Source organism: Acyrthosiphon pisum, chromosome A3 (genome assembly GCF_005508785.2).
Source record: "Acyrthosiphon pisum isolate AL4f chromosome A3, pea_aphid_22Mar2018_4r6ur, whole genome shotgun sequence".
Lineage (NCBI taxonomy): Eukaryota > Metazoa > Arthropoda > Insecta > Hemiptera > Aphididae > Acyrthosiphon > Acyrthosiphon pisum.
In genome coordinates this window covers 26695143-26717258 of record NC_042496.1, presented here as the reverse complement: position 1 = coordinate 26717258, position 22116 = coordinate 26695143, and the positions used below count along the sequence as shown (strand labels likewise).

The 22116-nt window shown below is 27.1% G+C and overlaps 1 protein-coding gene across 5 annotated transcripts; it reads right to left on the bottom strand.

Annotated features, from left to right (window-relative positions):
* Nucleotides 1-1292: 1292 nt before the first annotated feature.
* Nucleotides 1293-22073, bottom strand: LOC100165728 (proton-coupled folate transporter). Of its 5 annotated transcripts, XR_001679588.2 has the most exons (9): nucleotides 13350-13505; nucleotides 9398-10039; nucleotides 8453-8843; nucleotides 5023-5124; nucleotides 4755-4892; nucleotides 4522-4605; nucleotides 4220-4376; nucleotides 1827-1911; nucleotides 1293-1470 (listed from the first exon to the last, which is right to left on the bottom strand). XR_001679588.2 is itself a non-coding variant. In XM_003244934.4 (8 exons), the coding sequence occupies exons 2-8, from the start codon at nucleotides 9986-9988 to the stop codon at nucleotides 1377-1379; spliced, it is 1557 nt and encodes a 518-aa protein (XP_003244982.1). In that variant the 5' UTR covers nucleotides 9989-10039; nucleotides 21947-22073; the 3' UTR covers nucleotides 1293-1376. The 5 variants fall into 5 exon arrangements, 4 of the variants coding, with proteins under 4 accessions (XP_003244982.1, XP_016660405.1, XP_016660406.1 ...); XM_003244934.4 differs by lacking the exons at nucleotides 1827-1911; nucleotides 13350-13505 and adding an exon at nucleotides 21947-22073; XM_016804916.2 differs by lacking the exons at nucleotides 1827-1911; nucleotides 13350-13505 and adding an exon at nucleotides 17797-17903.
* Between the last annotated feature and the right edge of the window lie 43 nt (nucleotides 22074-22116).

The window sequence follows — 22116 nt, the reverse complement described above, 5'->3', positions numbered from 1 at the left end:
TTTTTTCACATGTAATGTAAATTAATCGTTTTAAACCGTGTTTTGTGTGATGCCGAACCTATAAACTTGAACTAGATAAATTATCATTTGTTATAATTATTATTATTATATAGCAGATATTATCAAACTATAATTTGTATCATTATTATGAATCAACCGTTGAATTTTTTTTTTTTTAACGTTTATTTAAATATACATAATCTGTAAATGTTGTTTTACAATAAGTGCATGTGATGGAGGTGTCGTGGCTTGAGTGGCTGGAGATAAGAAGCCGCCCATTGGAGGCACTTAAGGTTGGGATTTTAGGCTAGGATTTTAACTTGCTAGTAAGAGAGGGTGGGATTACAAATTGAGGGAGGTAGAGGTATAAACAATTTTAGATTAGTAGGTCACGACACCAGGTACGTTTTAGACGCCTTCTGGGGTCACCAGGAATAGCGTTGGTAGATAGCTCTGAAATCAAGGGATTACGATGGCTGTGGAACTTAGAGTGTGTGCGTTTGTAGAAAGTTTTTGCGACGTTTTGGACTGTTGGAATGGCTAGATCTTTATGTAGAGTGTCGTTAGATACATAGTAGGGAGCTTTGGTTATTTGACGGAGACATTTTGATTGGAAGATTTGAATTTTGTTTAAGTTGGACTTTTTGGCTGCACCCCAGAGTTGGATACCGTATGCCCAGATCGGTTTGAGAAGAAGTTTGTATAATAGTAGCTTGTTTTTTAAGTTGATGTGTTGTGATGTGAGGAGATAACGTAATTGGCGAGAGCGATTATTTAAGGCAAGTCTTTTGTTGTGGGTGTGAGTTGCCCAAGTTAACCTGCGGTCTAAATGTAGACCTAGGTATCGGACATTTTGGGCAGTTGGTAGAGAACCGTTGAATGTTACATAATTATTTAAACTAGTTATGATCTAGTTTTAAATTGTATGAATACTTTCTGTGAATTACTGTTATTAGGTACACGTCATGTGTATTTCATAAAATTGGTGTAAAGAGAATTCATATTTAATGTTTACTTATAATTAATTCTAGCGTTTATATTTCTAACAAAAACATTAGATAATGACTGTTCAAATAAAAACGAAATAATATATTCAATAAGTAATACCTAATTTAAACTCATCAAAATTGGTTCCAGCTGAGATAGGTTTAGTTATTATAAATTGAAGTAATTTAAATATAAATAAAATTGGTTTGCACTAGTAACTAGTAAATAGTATTCACTAGTATAATAATATACTAGTAAATAGTATTTACTAGTATAATAATATAATAATATACAACAAAAAAAAATTATGGGATATAAATAAAACTTTTTTACATTCTAAAATAATTTAAAACAATATTAATAATTTAAACACATTAGGTACTGTGGTTTTAAGGATGCTGACTGTTAGGTTCTCCAGATAAGGCTTGTTTCTCTTCAAAATCTTCCCATTTTTCATTTTGTTTTTGTTTCTTGTACATCCATCTAAAATATATGTTACATATTATATTATAAACGGTTAATTTAACAGAATATTATTTGATAATGTTAAAAAAATATATTACACATAATAATATGTACGATTGTACGAGACTATCACCACCGAAGAACAATAAATACTAAATGGACATTAATACATTAACATGCATTTTAAAAATTATCACAAGTTAGTGAAAATAATAAGGTTATAATAGTAATAAGGTTAATATTATATTGTTTTATTCAAGAAAAAAAATATGCGTTTAAAATAATATCACAAAATTATGATTGAAAAAAAAAGTATAGTAAACGTAAAGGGAAGTAGGAATAAAAATCTTGCGAAAATCAAATGTGACGAGAACCTTTATACTTAAATCAGTTTTGTAACTTTGGCTTTTCTGAGATGTTCATGTTTACGCTCTTCTTTTTGTACGGTTGTACATCCATCTGAATATAAAATCAGTAAATATTTATTCTTCTTATGAATTATTATTAATTTTCGTTGGATCTGATAAAATAACTTTCACTTTGTGATGACCATTACAGTATTTCAGTACCTAGGTTGTTATATTACAAATAATATGCAATAGTTGTAATTAAATAATCAATATAAAATACCTGGCATACTAAACTGCGTATTATAACAAATGGTACAACAACGTTATTATGTACAAAGGGCAAATTTAAACTCGACCCGGAAATTTTTATTAATAAAATAGGTAGATTGTAAAATTGACCCGGAAATTTAAGATAGTAAAAAAAGTCGGATGTAAACTTGTCCCGATAATTTATTTTGACCAATAAAATATAATAAGCACTACATCTGCAAATACATTTTACTTATATTTTTCAATACTGACACATATCACTTAAATTTCTACACAATTTTGAATTTACCTAACGAATTACATACTATATGAATAATAATATGAATATGAAAATAATTTTGGAGAATAATGAAAATCGCCTCCTCATGGTGTCCCTTGGGTAATGCTAAATGGTTCTCATGGTTCTCAAAAATTATACGTATATTTTTATTCGGGCCGAGCTTACACCTAAAAAATTTACAATCGCAATTACAAGGCACGCCTATAACAAGGATAATAAAAGATAAACATTTTTTTTTTTTTATCACTGATTTAATGTTTTTACGTATCCTATAAACTAGAGTTAGATATTTATTAAACTTAATTATTTTATTTATGAAAAGGTAACCACGCCACTAACGTCCTATACGTTTGTGTACTGTTAATTCTTTTAAATTTTACTTCAGTTAATTTTTTAATATGTTTCACGAGGAAAGGTATGGTCATTTTAAATTATTAGTGAATGTTACATATTGGTGTGATATTTGTTTTCTGTAATCACTAATTTTTAGTAAAATTAGTGAAAACAAGCAACCTAAATTTATCGATTGAAATCAAGTATTCATATCTAGTCAAAAACTATTTGGGAAAGGTTATCTATCTCTAAATGTACGGACAATCTCTTGGAACAAGTGACAGCTATGATCAAACTTTAAACAAAATTATGTTAACAATTAATTTTATTTACGTACATATAAAATGTATAATTTTTTATGAGGCAATTATATTATTAGGTATGCCTACTAATAGTCTATAAACAAAGGCGTGCGCACGAGGCGAGCCGCTCGAGCCGGGGCTCGACAAGAATCTTTTTAGGGGCATGGTAAAATGTTTGCCTATACTTATTATAAATTATAATAACATGTTTGAAGCTTTTATTTGTAGTGAAAGTGAAATAAAATAACAACTATTTGTGTGTACCTCTACATTAATTTTATTCATCTAACAAAAACGTTGTGTACAAAATATGTACTATGATTAAATACATTAATAAGTTGGTTATAATTTATAAATAGACAATAGTATACATATACATGGTGTTAATTTAATATTAAGATAAGCCGAGTGCGGACGACCGTAGATGAATGCTCCACGGAAAAACCTATACTTTTATCGCTTTCAAATAGAAGACCGTAAACAGACTGACCTCTCATTTCTCAATAATCTATTCACTATTCAGTATGTTCAGTTGTTAACTATTTACTGTTGTCACTCAGTCACTACACACTGGTCTGTTAGTGTTTACTGTTTAATACCTAATATTTATTTTAAAGTTCGGTGATATGATGAGACATTATTATAATTAATTTTATTCTTGCTTATATTGGTCGTATTTATATCATTTTAATTTTAACATCAAAAATATATGTCTAGAAATTAGCACATATTCTATGTTGTGTGCACATTCAACTTGATTATATTTTTACATTTAAATATTACACTTTTCATATTACACAAAATTTACATTTTACATTAAGAATGTATGTAAATGTGTAAAAAAATAAAAATAGGGACACTGTCAAAATATTGGGGCACTAATTCTACCAGGCTCGACCGGAAACTGAAGTCTGCGCACGCCTATGCCTAAAATATCACCTAATGACAATGATTTGTTACCAATTCATAAATTAAAGCTACCTATTTTATTTACGAATAGCTAGGACAGGGTTATATTGCTGGTATAAGATCCAACCTGATTATAGTATTTCTACGAAGTTTAACTTATAATGATATTATTGAAACTCACTTTACATATACGTATATGACTATATTGACTATATGAGTTTTCAGCATTAGCGGTTTGATATCTCAAAAATATGTAAAACTGTAATTTTGATTAAATCTTATTGCATACCTACCTAATGTTAAACTATAAAATTTTTACTCACAGAAAAACAAAGATGCCAAAAAGATTAAAAATTCCTCCGAGTATGTAAAATGCGCCGGGTAGAAAGTGTAGTGTTTTATAATAAATCACATTGTACAGAGGTCTGAATATTGCAGGAACTATGGTTTCGACGAGTGAAGATACCGCCAACGCTTGACCTGTATACAATAGGTACGAAATAAATTAATGCTAATGTATTATTTATGCCTATATATTTAAAAATAATAAGTCCACGTGTGACACAAAAATGAATTCATAATTTTATTACTACGGATTTAATTAATTCCGAGATTAATTCCATACCTAGTTGGTTTGCAGGAACAAGTTTCGAGAGTATCGACCTAAATGCAACAAGTGCCGTACCGTGAAAAATGTCCACAATCGGACCTGAAATAAAATATATATTTGTACATAATATTAGCTTTGTAATCAGATCATAATATTTTTTATATTAATTATTAGCTGATACGTATTATATTATACATTTGTATGGATATAATATTGTATAGTTTATTCATTTATTGCATAATATTCACCTAGGTAGAATAAGAATTCGGTCGGAGCATAGGCGTAAACGAATGAAGCCAATCCTTTACTCAGACATCCAATTGCCCCAAGCAGTCTGTCGTCAATAGCAAAACGTTTAACCAGAATCCACAATGTAAATGCAATACCTGGAATTTAATAATATTATACACTTGTCATTAGTCTTTGACAAGTTGATGACCATTGCTTATAAACAGTCTAACATTGTATATTATAATTTATAATGTGATTGTTATGGTACGTATTAATTAAATTTACCTACGAGATTACAAATAAAGTAATACGTGGAGAAAACACTGAAATCTACTTCATTCCAACTGAATTTAACTCGTACCAACAAATACATCAATGTTTGTTCACCTGAAACGAGTTTTTACCCACATTAAAACACAAATTTGTTACTCGATGAATGCTCAATGCATATCACGTAAAGAATTCGCAATTAATTGAAATATTAAGTAAATTTTGATTACTATATTACATTATAACTAAAGCGCCTAAGAAAAGACTACTCTACAAGAATGCCAACTTTCTAATTTTATAACTTATATAACATTATTTGTGAAATAATAGTACTAAATTATGTCTCGAAATAGTCACTTTTTTGTGAAATAGTGTCTTTAATTTTATATAGTGTAATTTAAATAATTTTATGGTAAATAAAATATTTTACGCGCAATTTATTGTTATTATTATTTATTCAACGTTTAGGCTTTAAGATGAATGCGATAAATCATGAGTCATGACTGTATTGGTTTTAAAATGCTAAATATCTGTTTTTGGTGTGTATGCTTGTGTATCTACACGATCTGCAGTAGTAAAAATGCATTAATATTCAATTTAAATATCTTTTCTGATAGGAAAGTGAGTAATTACTACTTTTGGGTGGTCTAAATTAATAATTTTGACTACTTTTCTTAATAATTAGATTAAACAAGAAAAAAAAAATGCAAGAAAACGGGTATATTTACGTAAACCCAGTATTGACGAAATTATTATTTTTATTTTGTCATTCAAATAAAAATAACTGTAGTTACTTAAAATGATTAAAAAATATTTAAATAAAGATCTAATATACCCGGTATAATCATCAAAATATTATGAATTTTTTGAGCTATTTATAAATAATTATTTTTGATTTATTTAAAATTTTTTTTCTATAAGTAAATGAAAATAAATATTTTTCGCTTCGTCAAAAAATTAAAAAATTTGTTAAAAGTTACTCATATATTATTGTAGCAAAAAAAATTAGGAGTGATTTCATAAATATTATTTTATGTGCTTCTGAAGTTTAATTTTTGGTGAAATTGGATATTTACACACGTAAAATAACAATTTCTTAACAAACGGTTTTCCTTTTTTATTGTAATTCAAATACCAATAACCGTAGATTCATGACATTTTTACCAAATGTTAATACTAGTATTACCTACACATGGTATCATTTTCTAAATATTTTTATTTTTTTTAGCTATTTATAGGCATTTGATATTTTTGTTTTTGTTATAACTATCGATCAACACATTTTGGCTCTGTCAAAAATCTTGAAAATGTAATAAAAAGTTTTTCATAACTCATAAAAGTTTATCATATAAAATTATTTGATTCTTAATAATAAGCACGATTTTTTTTATAAAAATTTTAAGTACAAAATCCGTCGAAATGTCGAAGATTCAAAAATTATTTTGTAGTTAAACATTTATAAAATTATCAATTTTAATAGGTAAGGTTTGAAAAATGAATAAACGGCTCTCCATAACCATGAGTATTATATGCTGCAAACGAAAAATTTAAAATATAATAGATATACTTATACTAGGTATATAGACACAATTTTTTATAGACATTTGAATTTCAAATTTGTATGGATTTAGATATTTAAACAAAGAATAACAATTTTTGTTGTTTTACTGTAATTAAAAAATATTTTTTGTAGGCATTTGAAACTTAAACGTTTATTATTATATTTTATAAACACAATTGCTATTTAAAAACATTTAGACAAAACATTTTTTTTGCTATTGCCTAAATATATAATATATATTTTACCACGAATAACCCACTTTTTGGAATAAATTAATTCAACCTACTACCGTATTATTAATAGTAAAAGAAATTACCATATTAACAACATAAATACATCATAAAGTATACTTAGTAATTTAGGCTGATAGACAGTCTTCGTTCAGAATTGTTTTTCGTATGCAATGATTTTTCATTGAATTTAAATTTATCAAATACTTTACAGTGACTTATACTCAATGTCGAGGTACACTAAACACCTACTGTACAGTTGAGCGATTATCTACTCTCCCCCTTTTTTAAAATTATTTATTTATGTCATATCTAATTCCATACAAATGTTATATATTTTATATTTATACATTTAAGTTGTGTTTATTTAAAGTTACTTTAACTTATAAATAGGTACTTAGGTAAGATATATTTTGGTTTTTAATATGTAGATTTAGTATGACTTAATCGTTAAATATTACTATATATAACTTTACTGATTTTTAAATAAATACATTTTAAAAGTATATTAATATGTATAACACCTTGCAAGCTATTTAATATGGAATGAATAAAAATAAAATAATGGGTAGAGTGTACTTCAAATTAAAATAATATTAAATTAGTGGTAAATATTTTGTTTCACAATCTAAATTATCGTTTTGTAAGATTGTAATTGTGAAAAAACCGTTTCTATTTCATGGACATCTTTTTATGAAAATATCGATTCCACGAAGTGAAAATATATATAATTATTTATATTTAATATGTATTATAATTATATATTCTGAAATTAACGGAAAAAATACGTAATACAACAGGCTCCCAGCAAATATAACTTCGTGCAACAAAATACCACGTAGAAGGATTACAATTGATAACTATTCAACAGACAATATATATTCATAATTGGGAATTGAGATGAATAATATTTAATATTAAATAATAATAATTTTATTTTATAAAAAAAAATGTATAAACCAATTTTATGTTGTTAGCTTTAATAAAAAAAAGTAAATAAGCTTAAAGGTAAGAATATTATATAGGACATCGTGTTAAGCTTTTATTGATATATTAATTTTAAATTGAGTTAAAACCATGTAAAATATTATAATATTATTGTAAAATACTCATAACTCATTTTAAAGATTGAATATCATTAAAAGCTTACGAGATTACGATGCCTTGATAATATTCTTACATTTAATTTTGATAATAGATCAATTATCATTCTTATAGTATATAAATCTAATGATAAAAAATTGGTTCTACTGAACCCAAATTTGCTATGATAACTCATGCGGACATGACATCTTCATTATAAGTCTATTCGTGGTATATAAAGATATTTAGGACAATGCATTTTCCAAATTAATGAAAAATAGTTTATTTTTATTGATTAGTTTATTTCAGATAGATACTCAATTTGTTTTTCCTTATTTATAACTAATAACATTTATACTAGGCAATAGCGGGTTTAGTAAGATCGTAAAAAATAAAAAAAAAATTCTTAATTTGTACCTGAGTAAAAATATTTTAGATATTGTACCACAGATTTTAGTTTTGGGTTATTTGCATACCATTTTCATTTTCTACAAAGTTGAATAACATATTCCATTAAACTTATATATCTTATAATATATAATATTATAAAATTATAATTTAATATACTAACCACTCAGAGGACCCAAAATAATAACCATGATAACAAACAACAATATTATGTCGGTTCTTCTTGTATCGTCATTTCCTCGCTTAAATGTAACTCGAATCGCTTCTTTTACGTGTTTTAAGTCAAAGAAATCGGTTATCGCGAGTAAAGATGATTTTTTGCATTGTCCAACGGCAATATTGGGTTCGTGGTATTTTTCTACGACAGCGGGCTTAATATCTTTGATGACAATTATACAGTACATGAAGCTGAACAAATACAATGCAGTGGATATAAAGTATACGCCGTAAAAACCATAATCTCGAAACAGGATGCCGGATAACGCTGATCCAACGGTGATACTGATCGAAAAAATTAAACTCACGAAGCCCACTCGAACTGTTCTACTTTTAACCTAGAACGATATAAATTATAATATACAAGTTTAAAATTGTATGGATTAAACAACATATTATAATATTGTTTCGCAAACTAATGTTGAATATTTTTATACGCGTAGGTAATTATTTTATCTGTAGTTTCAACTTTCAATGTTCGTATATTTAATGATAAATTACTATGCAATGAGTAAGAATGTAAATTGTAAGGTATGCATAATTAGTAATTAGAGATCACAAATTTTTTATGAACACAATTATTTCCAAAAGTAACGAAATGTTATGCTCAAAGTCCCTTCAAACTGTATTATTTTACTTCATACCCATATGATAAAACTATGATAAAATAAGAGAACTTATACGTGTTCAGAGGAGCTACACTAAGTGATTTCTCCGACATACGAATTACTACGTACTCAACTATTCATAAATATAGAGGAAGTATATAGACTATAGACATACGCAGACTGAGGATTTAACGGTTGAAATAGCAATTTAAATTCGCAAACGTCAAACCCACCAAATACACGTTACCTATAGCTTACAAGATAATATTATATAATAAACTCACCGTGCTTATGTCCCCCACGTACGCGAACACGGCGAGTATCAGTATAGGTAAGCCACCCGTAACGGCCGACGGGACCGACTCCACGACACCTGCTACCTCCATCGGCAGCTCGTAGAAGAAGTACACGCAAATGACCAGACCGACGTTGCGCACCAGTTCGCCGATTATTGGCCACAGCATAAACGGTTTCCGCTTCTGGTTCCGGTCGCTCCACGAACCGACGAACATCACCAGAACGCATGGCACAATGTTCTGGAAGGGGCTCTGCCAGAGCATCATCTTGGTCACCAGCTGCTGCACTGCCAACTCTTCATTCCTGTAAGACGTGGCGTTCTTGTTCTCCAGGGCATAACACACTGTCTGCCCCAGACTAAGGTTCACCCGGCAAGCCTTTTGCATGTTCAGGTTTTGCGTGGTCAGACTGGACATGATCATGGACAGCTGGAAGACCCCCAACATCGGTTCTACCGTCACATTCCGGGCCATGTGCGCCGCCTTGCACGTGAAGCTCATTTTCCGCCACTCGTCTTCAACCGCATCGGGGTTGGTAATCGGCGGGCCCGGCATTGCCTCGTGTTTGTTCGTCGTCATGATTGCGATTTGCGAGAAGTATACACCTATATAGTCATACTCCTGCCAGACCTGAAACCGTGTCAAAAGTCAACAATTATTAATTTTGTTCAATTTTTCCATCCATATACTGTTCTACATCAATGGCTCTACTATTTGTAACTTATATATTATATCGTGTGTAACATAATATCACTTAGAGTAGGTATAGAAAGCGAAAATCGTATAATATTTCAAATTTCACAAAGAAGACTTTTATATTGTCATATTATACACAGTGGCATAGCCAGGGAAGGGGCTTAGGGAGCTATAGCCACCCCCATTGACTGTGTAAACCTTAGAATTTTATCAAGATTAGTAAAAAAAATAAAAAATGTAAATAAAAGACATATTGTATTTGTATACTTAGTCCTCCCCCATACAAAATTCTTGACTACGCCACTAATTATACATATGAATACAGAGTGTAACAGGAAGACCTGACAAATTAAATTAATTTTGGTCATAATCAATATATTTATTTTTATATATGTATATAATATTGACTCTTGCGGTACACATATAATATTATAATATTATTTATTTTTATTATTTTATACTGTAAAATTAAATTGAACGATTTTAAATTTGAATTAATTTTTTTTGAAAAATTCATAATAGCCAAGTTATAAATTTGGTTTTTAGAAAAATGTTGATTGTAAAAACACTTATATTTAATTCATGTTGTTTATTTTTTATAAACTTTTAAAATGTCTAAATTTTTTTAACCAAGACTCATTAATTTAAAAAGTAATAAGTAATAACCTTTTAAAAAATATATTTAGCTTTTAACAAGTAATTATTCAAAAATTCTCGTAAAATATTTTTAAAAAGTTTATACTATATGATACTTTACTAATATACCTATTATATTTTTACTATTAATGGATTAAAAGAATCTTATCTTAAATTTAAATTATCTGTTTTCTAAACATATTGTGTAATTATAATAAAGATACTATTTCCATTGGACCTTGGATGGTTCATATTATATTAGAAGTTATAATATATGTTTTAATTTATAACGCATTAATTATAAATGTGTTAATGTATTATAATAACAATATCAATATGTTTATTGCTTAATGGTAAATTCTTGCTGAATTTCTACAAAGACCAAATTTGGGCGAAACTTGTTCCCATTTTTTTTTAGTAGTGGACCAGTATTTATTACAATCACGTTTACGCTGTGTAAGTCATTGAATCATAATTTATTGCCTACAGCTTATTAAAAATAAAGATAATAATAATAATAAAATTAAAATAGTATATTATGGGTGGGTACGTTAATAAAATATAACATAAGACCGATTTTAAGACAACAATTATAAATTATAATTATTATATCGATTATTTCGAACTATTCAATTATGTATTATAGTTTATGTGAGAATCTAACTTCTGATTCAACACGTTTACTATCGCTGAAAATCACGGCTGGATGGCAGTGACCTATCACTATATTAACAGTGACGACCGCTGCTGATCCATAATCGGCTAACTAACGAATCACTAATTCGTCATTAGTACCTATATATTTTTAAATACCTATCTTTATAAATCGTTTAGCTGGTGGGACACTGCTTTAATATTTATTATGACCTTTCAGTAGTTGGAAAAACAATATTGGACGGTACTCCCTGGTTCTTGTTTCGTCATTTTTCGTTTAAGTTTGAAATAAATTATAATGTTATCAGCAATTACGCAGCGCGTGGCACCAGATTAGGAATGTGCGTACTGCGAAGACAAAGAATGTGTTAGAAGTTTAAATTTAAATACATACTAAAATGTTTCAGTCTTTGATTCAGACAGATATTATAATGGTATGCCACTGAACCAGATATTGTACGAATATGAGTTTTATTCAAATTGTTGTATATTAAAATAGATACTCTGGAGTCAACACTTCGGTAATATTAATCTATTTTAAAATTACAATTATGTTCAAATGTAGAAATATGTTACAAGGTAAAACATAATCAATTCCTAATATAAATTAATTTTCCTAAAGAATTTAATAACTAAATTAGGTGTTGTGCCTATATTATCTTATATACCTACTCTTTTATTTTTAAAATAGATACATACATCCACAGCTTATACAGTATTTCATAAATAAGTTTATCATATTAATGAATTTAAATAATAATTACAATTGAAACCAAAAAGTAAAAATTATTTTTACATTCAAATATTATTTTATTTAAAATATTAGAGGTATAGATACCTATAAATTATAATTGTATAAGTCCATATTATTTCAGCATAGATTATAAAAAGAAATAACGTAGGTAACCTAGTAAATTTGATAACCGCTATTCATCTATCTTTTATATAAACCAGAATACAAATATTAAATTTAGATGTTTTTCAATATTTTGACAATATAACCTTGGCTTAATTTAGACTTTTGGAATCCTTGATCAAATAATATTCGGAGAAGAGCATGGGCAATAACATATTATGTCGAAGATGTGCTATGCCTAACCTAATCCAACTTTCTAATCTCTAATAATAAGTCTCAACGTGTTTTTTGTTCTTAAAACATAATTATTAAAATATATTACACGAATTTAGTCTCAAATTGTGCATACAATATTTATTTCATTTTATTTCATTCGTTCAATGGTACCTATAGGTTAACTTTTTAGAGTAAACATAAAATAACAATACCATGTAAATAATAGGTATTTATGATAAAAAATAACAAAATCATTATCATTTATTAACATAATAACTATTTATTAAACTTATTTTTGCCATTTATTTATTTTTGGTAATACGAACAAAACCCGTGTACATTTTAATAGTAGGTACTAACATAATATATTATTATTTATTTATTAAACACTGACCACCGTAATATTTTAATTAATAATTAAATATTAAAAATATCTCACATAATATTTACTCTTGTGAACTAGAATAATTTTATTATTTTTAATTCCATTTTATTTTTTATAATTTTATATTTTTAACACATTTGGGGGTCTAAAAAATTATGTGGCCCTGATATAAACACCCTTAAAGCACTCCAATAAATCTGATCATGACTATAACATTAAGTTAAATAATGTCCATCGTTAGAACTCCTAAATAATGGTTTCAAAAATGTACGTTTTTTATGCAGGACCATATTGTTTATTATAATAAAAAGTAAAAACTGAACTAATTTAAACTGAATCATTACATATTATATTTCTACATAATATTTGTAATGTTATATAGGTAAGTACTTAAATTATATTATTAAATAATTTTGGTTAAAAAATTTAATCTCAAACAATTAGTTTTCTTATACTCATATATGCGATAATACAATTAATTCTACTAATCTACTTACGAAAAACTAATTCCAAATTGTCTGTATCTTAAATATTAATAAGTAAAACACGCTGTATTTATCAACTCATCGCTTCAACTCAGCGTCATGTCTTGCTGGCTATAACTCTGTGTTTAATGTCTGGTCTACCGGCATTCACCAGTTCGTTATATAGGTACGTAAACGCTGCAGTAAACCGGATTGTTATATAATACAAACATTGAGTCGAACGGTTTCCTATTGGACTTTTCCATAATGTCATGAATCTTTTTGCAACATAATAGGTAATAGCCAGACATTTTAAGGAAAAGTTAATTAGGCACAAAAGCTATGAAAATTCAACACACCTAACTTTCTAAATGTATACATTACATTAATATTAAATTCAATAATTACAGAGATGAGAATAAATAAAAAAAAAATATGAATTATTATTTTAAAAAATAACACATGTTACACTACAAATTACAATGACGTATACCCGGTGGTAATTGTCTCGCTCTGCTTACGTCTGCGCAGACAAATGTAAGATAAGTGATAAGTATTATGAATATAAAATAATAAAGTTTGTAAAATTAAATTTTTGCAAAATGTCAATGATCACAAAATAAAATAAGATTTTTATATATCTATGAAGATTACCTATATACAAATAATTGGCTTATTTATAAATTATAACCCTTCCATTCACAGTGGTACACATTCAGGTTATTATTATTGTTTGTTTTTTCTTGAGATTCTTTATAATGGAATTCTATTGACAACACCGTCAATCTTACAAGGTTACACTGTATAGTTTGTTTCTGTTTCACCACCACAGATTCATCGTTCATTATAACAAGGATATTATAAAAAAAATTATTCTAAGAATTTATTACTTAAAAATATCACTGTAATTGTAAAACTAAAACATTTTTAAAACATTTAAACTTGACTCCTCATGAAAAAAAAATGTTCTACTAATAGTATTTGAGATACTCTAAATTAAAAAAATAAATTTATGTATCATTTTTCAAAATTAATACATAAATACAATACTAATACTGAAATATTTGATTTTTTAAAGCATTTTACTAATGGAGGATATAAGTAATGACTAATGACTAATTACTCTCCAAATTGCTAAATTTTCCAAATATCAATTTAATTGAATTTATAAATAAGTTGTACTACGTTAAACTTGTTGTGTAATCTTATTGCAATTGAAGTCTTGAACGTCTTCATGGTATACAAAAAAATATTCTTAAGTTCGTAAAGATTTTCTAAACAATATTTTTCATTACCTCTACACTCTAACTTTACTCAAACATAAAATATAATGTTTTCGTAGTTTAGTATTACTTAATGGCTTGTAATAATAATAATTATTTAATTCTAATGAATTCTATTTTATTTTCACTATAAAGAATCAAGATTCTATGGGAAAGTAGTTAGAAAAAATCTGGGGGTCTCTAGATATAGGGAGCCCCTTCTAGATAAGAATCTGGCTTATCCTGATACTATATAATAATAATAATAATAATAATAATAATAATAATAATAAGATAATATAGAGTGCAATTCAATGTTTATATTTTTTTTTCAAAAGTACCTTTATAGTCGTTCATCTCAAAGTGAGCACCAGTAGATAACTACTAAAAAGAAGATTACAATTTTATCTACAGGCTATGCAGTATAATATAGCGGGAACCTATGATCAAACATCAAACTGTTCGTAAAAGATTAAAAGATAACATATTGACAGGTTAATCACATAAATAATTTCTAAGAGGAAATTATTATCAAGTTGATAATTTATAATAATGTCGGCTTTTTGTCATGTTGGCTTATTAACCTTGTTGGTTAAAACACTCAGCAATTTGACTGTTAGCCTTTGAATTCGGTTGAATACTTAGATGTCCGCATACCATAATTGTACTTAACACATTTTTCCTGACTCTCTCCTACATATGGTTGTACTGTACAATATACTTATAAAAAAATATATGAGAGCTTGAGACCTCCTAAACATTTTCAAATTCGAACAATTGTAGGTAACACAGTTGTGTTTCAGTATAAATAAATAATAAAAATAAATCAACAAACGAAGTTTAAAAATATAAGATAACCAACTTAATAGATGGTAGGTATAGTGATTTATAATTTATTTTTGACTAATAAAAGAATTAGTAGGTATTATACCTAATAGAACCATTATAGTATATCGTAATTAATCTTTTATACTCAATTTATGTGACTACGTCAACTATAGTACATTAATACCTCATTTTGGCCATAATGCAACATCAATACTACCGAATAATTAGAGCCATGCTATCGATGAACGATCCATACGGCAATATAATATAGCGATTGCATATAATCAGCCATTAACCCTATAGAGTCAAATCATAGTATTATTTAAGTAGTTCTAAAAAAATGCAATTATTACTCATTATTTGGCAACCATTCGATTTACTAAGCTTACATACCTACATTTTTAGAGTTCAGTATTTGCATTTAATAATAATAATTTCCTAACACAAGTTCTTGTGCAACTTTAAATCTAACTATGACCGTAGTACGAATCATATTATATTGTTTATATTTTTGATATACCTATATAACATAGATACTATTGTCTATTATCCAAGCTAATTTTAATGATGTTAAACATATGCCTTAATCCATGATTTACAGAAATGTGAATAAAAAGTGGACGAGTGGGTGTCGCTCTGCTGTACAGTAGATTACAAATGGGTCACTATAATGGATGGTGTTAAATTTGAATTCAATTATATAATATCATTGTATAAGAAAAATGATTCTTAGCGAAAACGGTCAGTCAGCCTATATATTATGATGTTACTGAGTATATTTGTTGATATTATTGTGAATAAAGTGATTTATACATAACCTATTTACGTGGAACCTTATTTTAAATTTTCAATCCTTAGCTATAAAAGTTGAACATTTAATAATTTTTAACTACAAAATAATTATTAAATTTTAAATATGATAAATGTTGTAAAAATTCGAACTATAAATGCTTCTAAAAAAAATTCCGCCTATATATTTTTAGTATTATTAACTGCTATTGAAACAATATATCAGGAGTCTTTCATTAAATTTTCATGCTTTTTTACCCAACAATTAAAGTTTTATTGACATTCATAGAAAAAAAAACTTTAAAAAGTTAGAAACTGAGTATATCCATAAACAGCTCAAAACAAGTCAAATTATTTTGATGTATTATTATACATGTATTTTTTCATGTATAGAAAAGGCTAATATAAACATTCAGTGAAAATTCAATGTATTTACGATAATTTGTTTTAGAGTTACACCAAAAGCCAAATCAATTTTGTCAAAAACCAATTTTACGTATAAATTCCCGTTTTTCCTTAATAATTTTTATTTTGTTTTTCCAGGCGCTTTATAGAACACTATGGGGAATTTTGACCTCCCAAAAGTACCAACTAGATTCACTTTCCCATCGAACACGATACTGAAGTTGAAAATCGAAGCATTATTTCGACTACTAATCGTATACACAGTCACAAAAATAAAAAAATAAAAAACCCACATCATTGTAAAATCAATATATTCATCGTTCCACTCAGTATCTAAAATAAAACCATTATTAAAAGTGAGCTAATGCCTAATGAGATCGAAATATCGAATTTATAAATTAACTTTAAATTTAAAATAAACAGTTTCCATAAAAAATCATATTTGCTTATTTACATAATAATAGTAAACTCATTATATGTTCGTGTTTATGCGTACGTAAAATATTTCTAGACATTACGTCTAATTATGGTTAGAAAATACAAAATAAAATAACTGGAATATAGTTTTATAATTTTATAACTAACACGTTTTTTTAGAAATAATTGGATTTAATGATAGGATAAGTTATAATTTTTAAGTTAAAAATATAGCTAATACAACAATATAACTCTCTAATTATGCGATTATACGTATTATACAGTTGAATACAGTAACAAGGTATTAACAATAGATACCTATGGTGGCTTGTAGTAGGTAGGTATAGGATTTTTACAAAAAATCAAATATATTTTTTAATACAACTTTCTTAACAAATTGTCATTGTTGATAAAATATGTATTAATTAATGTATAATATAATGTATAGAGCAAAATAAAAAAAAAATTAAAAACAAAACACTTACTAGATTGATGAATATTTAAACTGTAGATTAAACAAAATAACCACACACTTACATTTGCTACATAATATGTATTAATTGAATTAAATTTGGTATCTCTTAAATAACACCTATTTGTAAGACTGAAAATCGTTTTTATGATTTGTGAAATTTATTATAGTAAATAATCTAATAAAGACTATAATAACAATATTATAAGGTATGTATTAATGACTAAATAAACAATGGTTAAAATTATAAAATAAAATGAAACGCTAAACAATAACATAGACGTTAAAATAATTAAGGTATACCTACCTATAAATTGTTCTTGCTATATATAGTAGGTTTGTAATATGAGGTACTTACATCAATCTCCGCTTAACATATTATACTACGTCAAATCGACAATAACAACACAACACAACAACCACAAATTGCTGTTAAAACAGTTTATTTTTATTTCATTAATATTATCTTTCAATCAGAAATAATATATACTTAATAAGAAGAATAAATTATACTACTAAAATCGATCATCTTCACTCGCTATATCTTATATTAATGTCCGTCGATCCAACGACATTAAAAACAGTAAATTCGATTACAGCATCTCTAATTATTTTAATATGAAAATAATAAATTACACAAGACTTCTTTTTAATATTTAATTGAGTAACAATAGTATATTTGTATTATGAATTATTGCATTACCATATTTTATCAAATATAAGATAATAAAATAAAATCCGGAGAATTTTCTCTGTTGTACATAGTAACTAGGGTTTGAGTACCTATATCTCATCTTTGTAGGCCACTGTAATGGATGTGTTGAATTTGAATTCAATGATAATAAATCATTACATACGAAAAATGATTGTAATCGAAGATGGGCTGACGGCTGTTGCTATATTAAAGTATTTTTTTTTTTTACTCTTTGTCATATAGTAGGTTGAATTATTAATTTTGCATTTATTAAATTACTAGCTGGACACACGACAATGCGTCGCTATTGCTAGGTTTTTGAGATTATTATGCGAGCAGTATATTATCAGGTAGGCAATCTACCTACTGTATGGTTTAACTCTTAAGTATCAAAAAATTCGGGAAAATTGGTCCAACGAGACCATGGTTCGATACATTCTGTATTAAAAATACACAGGCTTATCACATAAATAATAATAATAATTATTATTATTAAAACCAATAATAACCATTTATAAACAAAAATAATAATAATAATCTCGAAATCCCTGTTTGAGAACATCCCTGGGTTGTCCCTAAATAAGAGGTCCCTCTTATTTACCTTTTTTCGAGAAAAAATTTAGCCTATCTTCTTTCCTAAGGTCTAATCTTTCTCGGTACCAAATTTTATCGCAATCGGATGAACGGGTTATTAGGAATGCATAAAGTACATAGTCAGACGTAAACATTTTTTTTTACTTTTATTTATATATATTAATATGTATAATAGTATATGTATTAGCATAATAGTGTATATTTATATCATATTATAATGTTATTAACTTTTAAGTTAAAGCGCCAGGTGCCAATGCAATTTTTTCCACAAAAATACGCTCTACGGGAGTAATGATCCTGTTCTGTAAAATAAACCAAATTTGATCATTTTTTTTTTTTTAACTAATAGTGGGTAATATTTTACAGGCTATATTATACTCCATTTTTCATTATTTAATATTAAACTTTATAATACGTAATTTCTTGTCGTACATTTTTTCTTATGAATCATATCATTATACCATTATTTGAAATAAAATTAAAATTAGAGTTGAATTCGGTTTGTAGGAAGCCTCCTTCTTTTAGATAAAAAAATAGTTATCAAAATCTGACAATTGTAATAAAACATTACTTGATCGTTCGAATGTTATTATAAATATCATACAATTATTAATAAAATTTTAAAAGAAATAAACGTTAACATGTAAATATTAAAATATGTAATATAATGTTTTTACTAAAATTACTAGTGATTCTAAGACATAGTAACTGGTAGTAAGATTTATATAATTTGGGTCATTGTGCTCAAAAAAAAAATTTCCGCATAGGTCCCTTATACTACCCAGATTGATCCTTGACACACTATAATATTATTTAAAAATGAATAACCCAGCCCCTGGATTATTAATATTTGTATTATATTGATATTGTATTATTTTAAAAAAACATACTGTATTACTAACTATAAAATATTTTGTAATGTAATCTTTATGCAGTCTAAATTATAGTGAACTGTGTGGTGCTATAGAGTTTGGATTTAAAAAAATGGTAACAAATACGATAAATTTGTATGCAGTGGCGTAGCCTGCAGGGGGAGGTTTTTGGGTGTTAACATCTAGATTGTAGATTGTACGAAGAAATGAACATCAGTAGATATACGTACGTATGTAGATATACGTACAAGTATATGTATGTGTTCGTTTATCAAGATGTTCACATATCACGTTATTCGTTATTACTTATTTATTGACCTAGTACCTATTGTATGCCAGTATTTTTAAAAATGGAGTTGTTATTTATTTATTTATCAGGTCTATATACCTACTTATTTTTTTAGTTTTTTATTACCAAAATTGCAATATGTTTTATTATTTTTCAAAAATATTATAAACATGTTGCTACATATATTTAAGCATATTTTGAGAATTTCGACAGCATATTTCAATAATTTTTAGTGCAACAAGTCAAGTCCTGAACCCTAAATTTATTTTTATATGAAAACTGTAAAAACTTGGTTTTAATCTATACTTAAAACACCCCCCATTTGATAATCCTGGCTACGCCACTTTTTGTATGTAAATGTTAAATTAATAATAAGGGATAGATACTTATTTAGAGATTAGAAGTAATAATAAACACAAAGGTCCTAGGGTCTCAAACATCGGTTAGTCAACGTAATAAAATTTAAATGTTTAAGTATAGGTAATGAAAATTATTTTAGTTTACATGGATCACCCAAAATTTAAATCATAATTCGCTTTACCATTTTTAGCCACTTTAAGCGCTGTCTATAATAAATACATAAATTATATTATTATATACTACGTGTTTGCATAAAAATACTTTATGTGGCCATGACGCAATCATCCGTATATATTTTGCAGACCTGTTTATAACTATTTGGAACATAATGGATGTTATTTATTGATACCTACGTGAAGTATCGAGTCTCACTTTACCCACGAGTTTCAGTAATAACCACATTTCACGCTCTATAATTTTGCACAGGAACTACTCATTTTAAAATTCGCCATTTTATATAATATAATATATAGCCATGGGGATGACAGCACTGAAATATTAAAAATAAAATAAAATAAAAGACGTACCTATTGCTTCTCCAAAGTTTTTTTTATTATCAGGTGACCCAATACAAAATATGTATGAAACAATATTATAATATTATATCATAAGACGTAATATATAATAACCATGACTAAATTTATAGGTATGATTGCAACTTTGTGATACATATTGTCACTTCGATTTATAATACAAAAACACTACAAATTATTAATTCTATAGCTAAATAAATATAAAAATCACAGCCCACTGAGATTCCTTTCCATGATTTATCATGTAATACCTACTAGTAAGTTCGCAGCCGGCTATAACGGAAATGCGGCTAAATGCAAATTGCGATCGTACCTTGTTATTTAGCCATGCCTATATTTATCTATAGAATAATTTATTAAAATGTAACATTCCGATATATAAGTCAATATATAATGCAGGCGCGTAGCCAGGATTTTTTTAAAGTAGGGTGTTTTGCTTTAATATTTAAATACAATTTGAGAAACTGTCTTAAATTATCTCTAATAAATCATTTTTAAATTTAATTTACATTGGAAGCTAATGCTATAAATCTCAAAATCCTAGTATATGAGCATGCTTCTGTAAAATATGAATTTTGTAAAATGCTTTCTTAGTGCACCCTTGCATGGTGGTACGAAGGCAAGTAGCATGAACATTTTAAGTTCCCAGCTATCATAGTTAAGGCTCTACGATGATTAGTCAGTTAATCAAAAAACTACTTAACATTTTTCCCGAATTTTTCAATTTTCAGGGCTATAATAAGTATTTAAAAAAAAAATATCTATATCGGTTTAGCTGTTCAAGGTCAATTCAAGTGATGCGATTACCAACGAACAGCATTTGAATTTTATTTACATAGATTATTTTTCACATTTTGTTATTTTCGCAAACCCAATTAATTTTTCAGGACGATTTATACGATTTATTTATTTCCTGAGACTCAGTCAATCCATTAGTGAAAACTGAAAACTGTACTAAAATACGTTTACTATTTTTTAAGATACAAGTAAGGGGCTTCTTTTTAATAATACAATATACCTATTGTAGATTTATTTTTAGATATAGTTTATACATCTAAAGCGATTTGCAAAATGTTTAACACATTTATTGAAGCGAATTTTAAAATAATATTTACCTTATGGCTTATACATTTAATTGTCTCGGTTCCTGCATCCGGGCTACATGCATGTATACGTTTTGGTAAGTACTCGTTTTTTCCACCAAGACTAGCTGTGGTCTGACGTTAGCCCTACAAACCGAGACTAGAGAGTAGAGAGAGTGAGAGACCTATATTATAATTATTGT

Excerpts from the sequence above, each read along its gene's own strand:
- LOC100165728 (XM_003244934.4), bottom strand. The coding sequence starts at position 9,988 with ATGACGACGAACAAACACGAGGCAATGCCGGGCCCGCCGATTACCAAC. Across the intron at positions 4,893-5,022 it reads CTTTATTTGTAATCTCGTAG|GTATTGCATTTACATTGTGG; the intron begins GTAAATTTAATT and ends ATTAAATTCCAG. Across the intron at positions 4,606-4,754 it reads CGAATTCTTATTCTACCTAG|GTCCGATTGTGGACATTTTT; the intron begins GTGAATATTATG and ends ATTTTATTTCAG.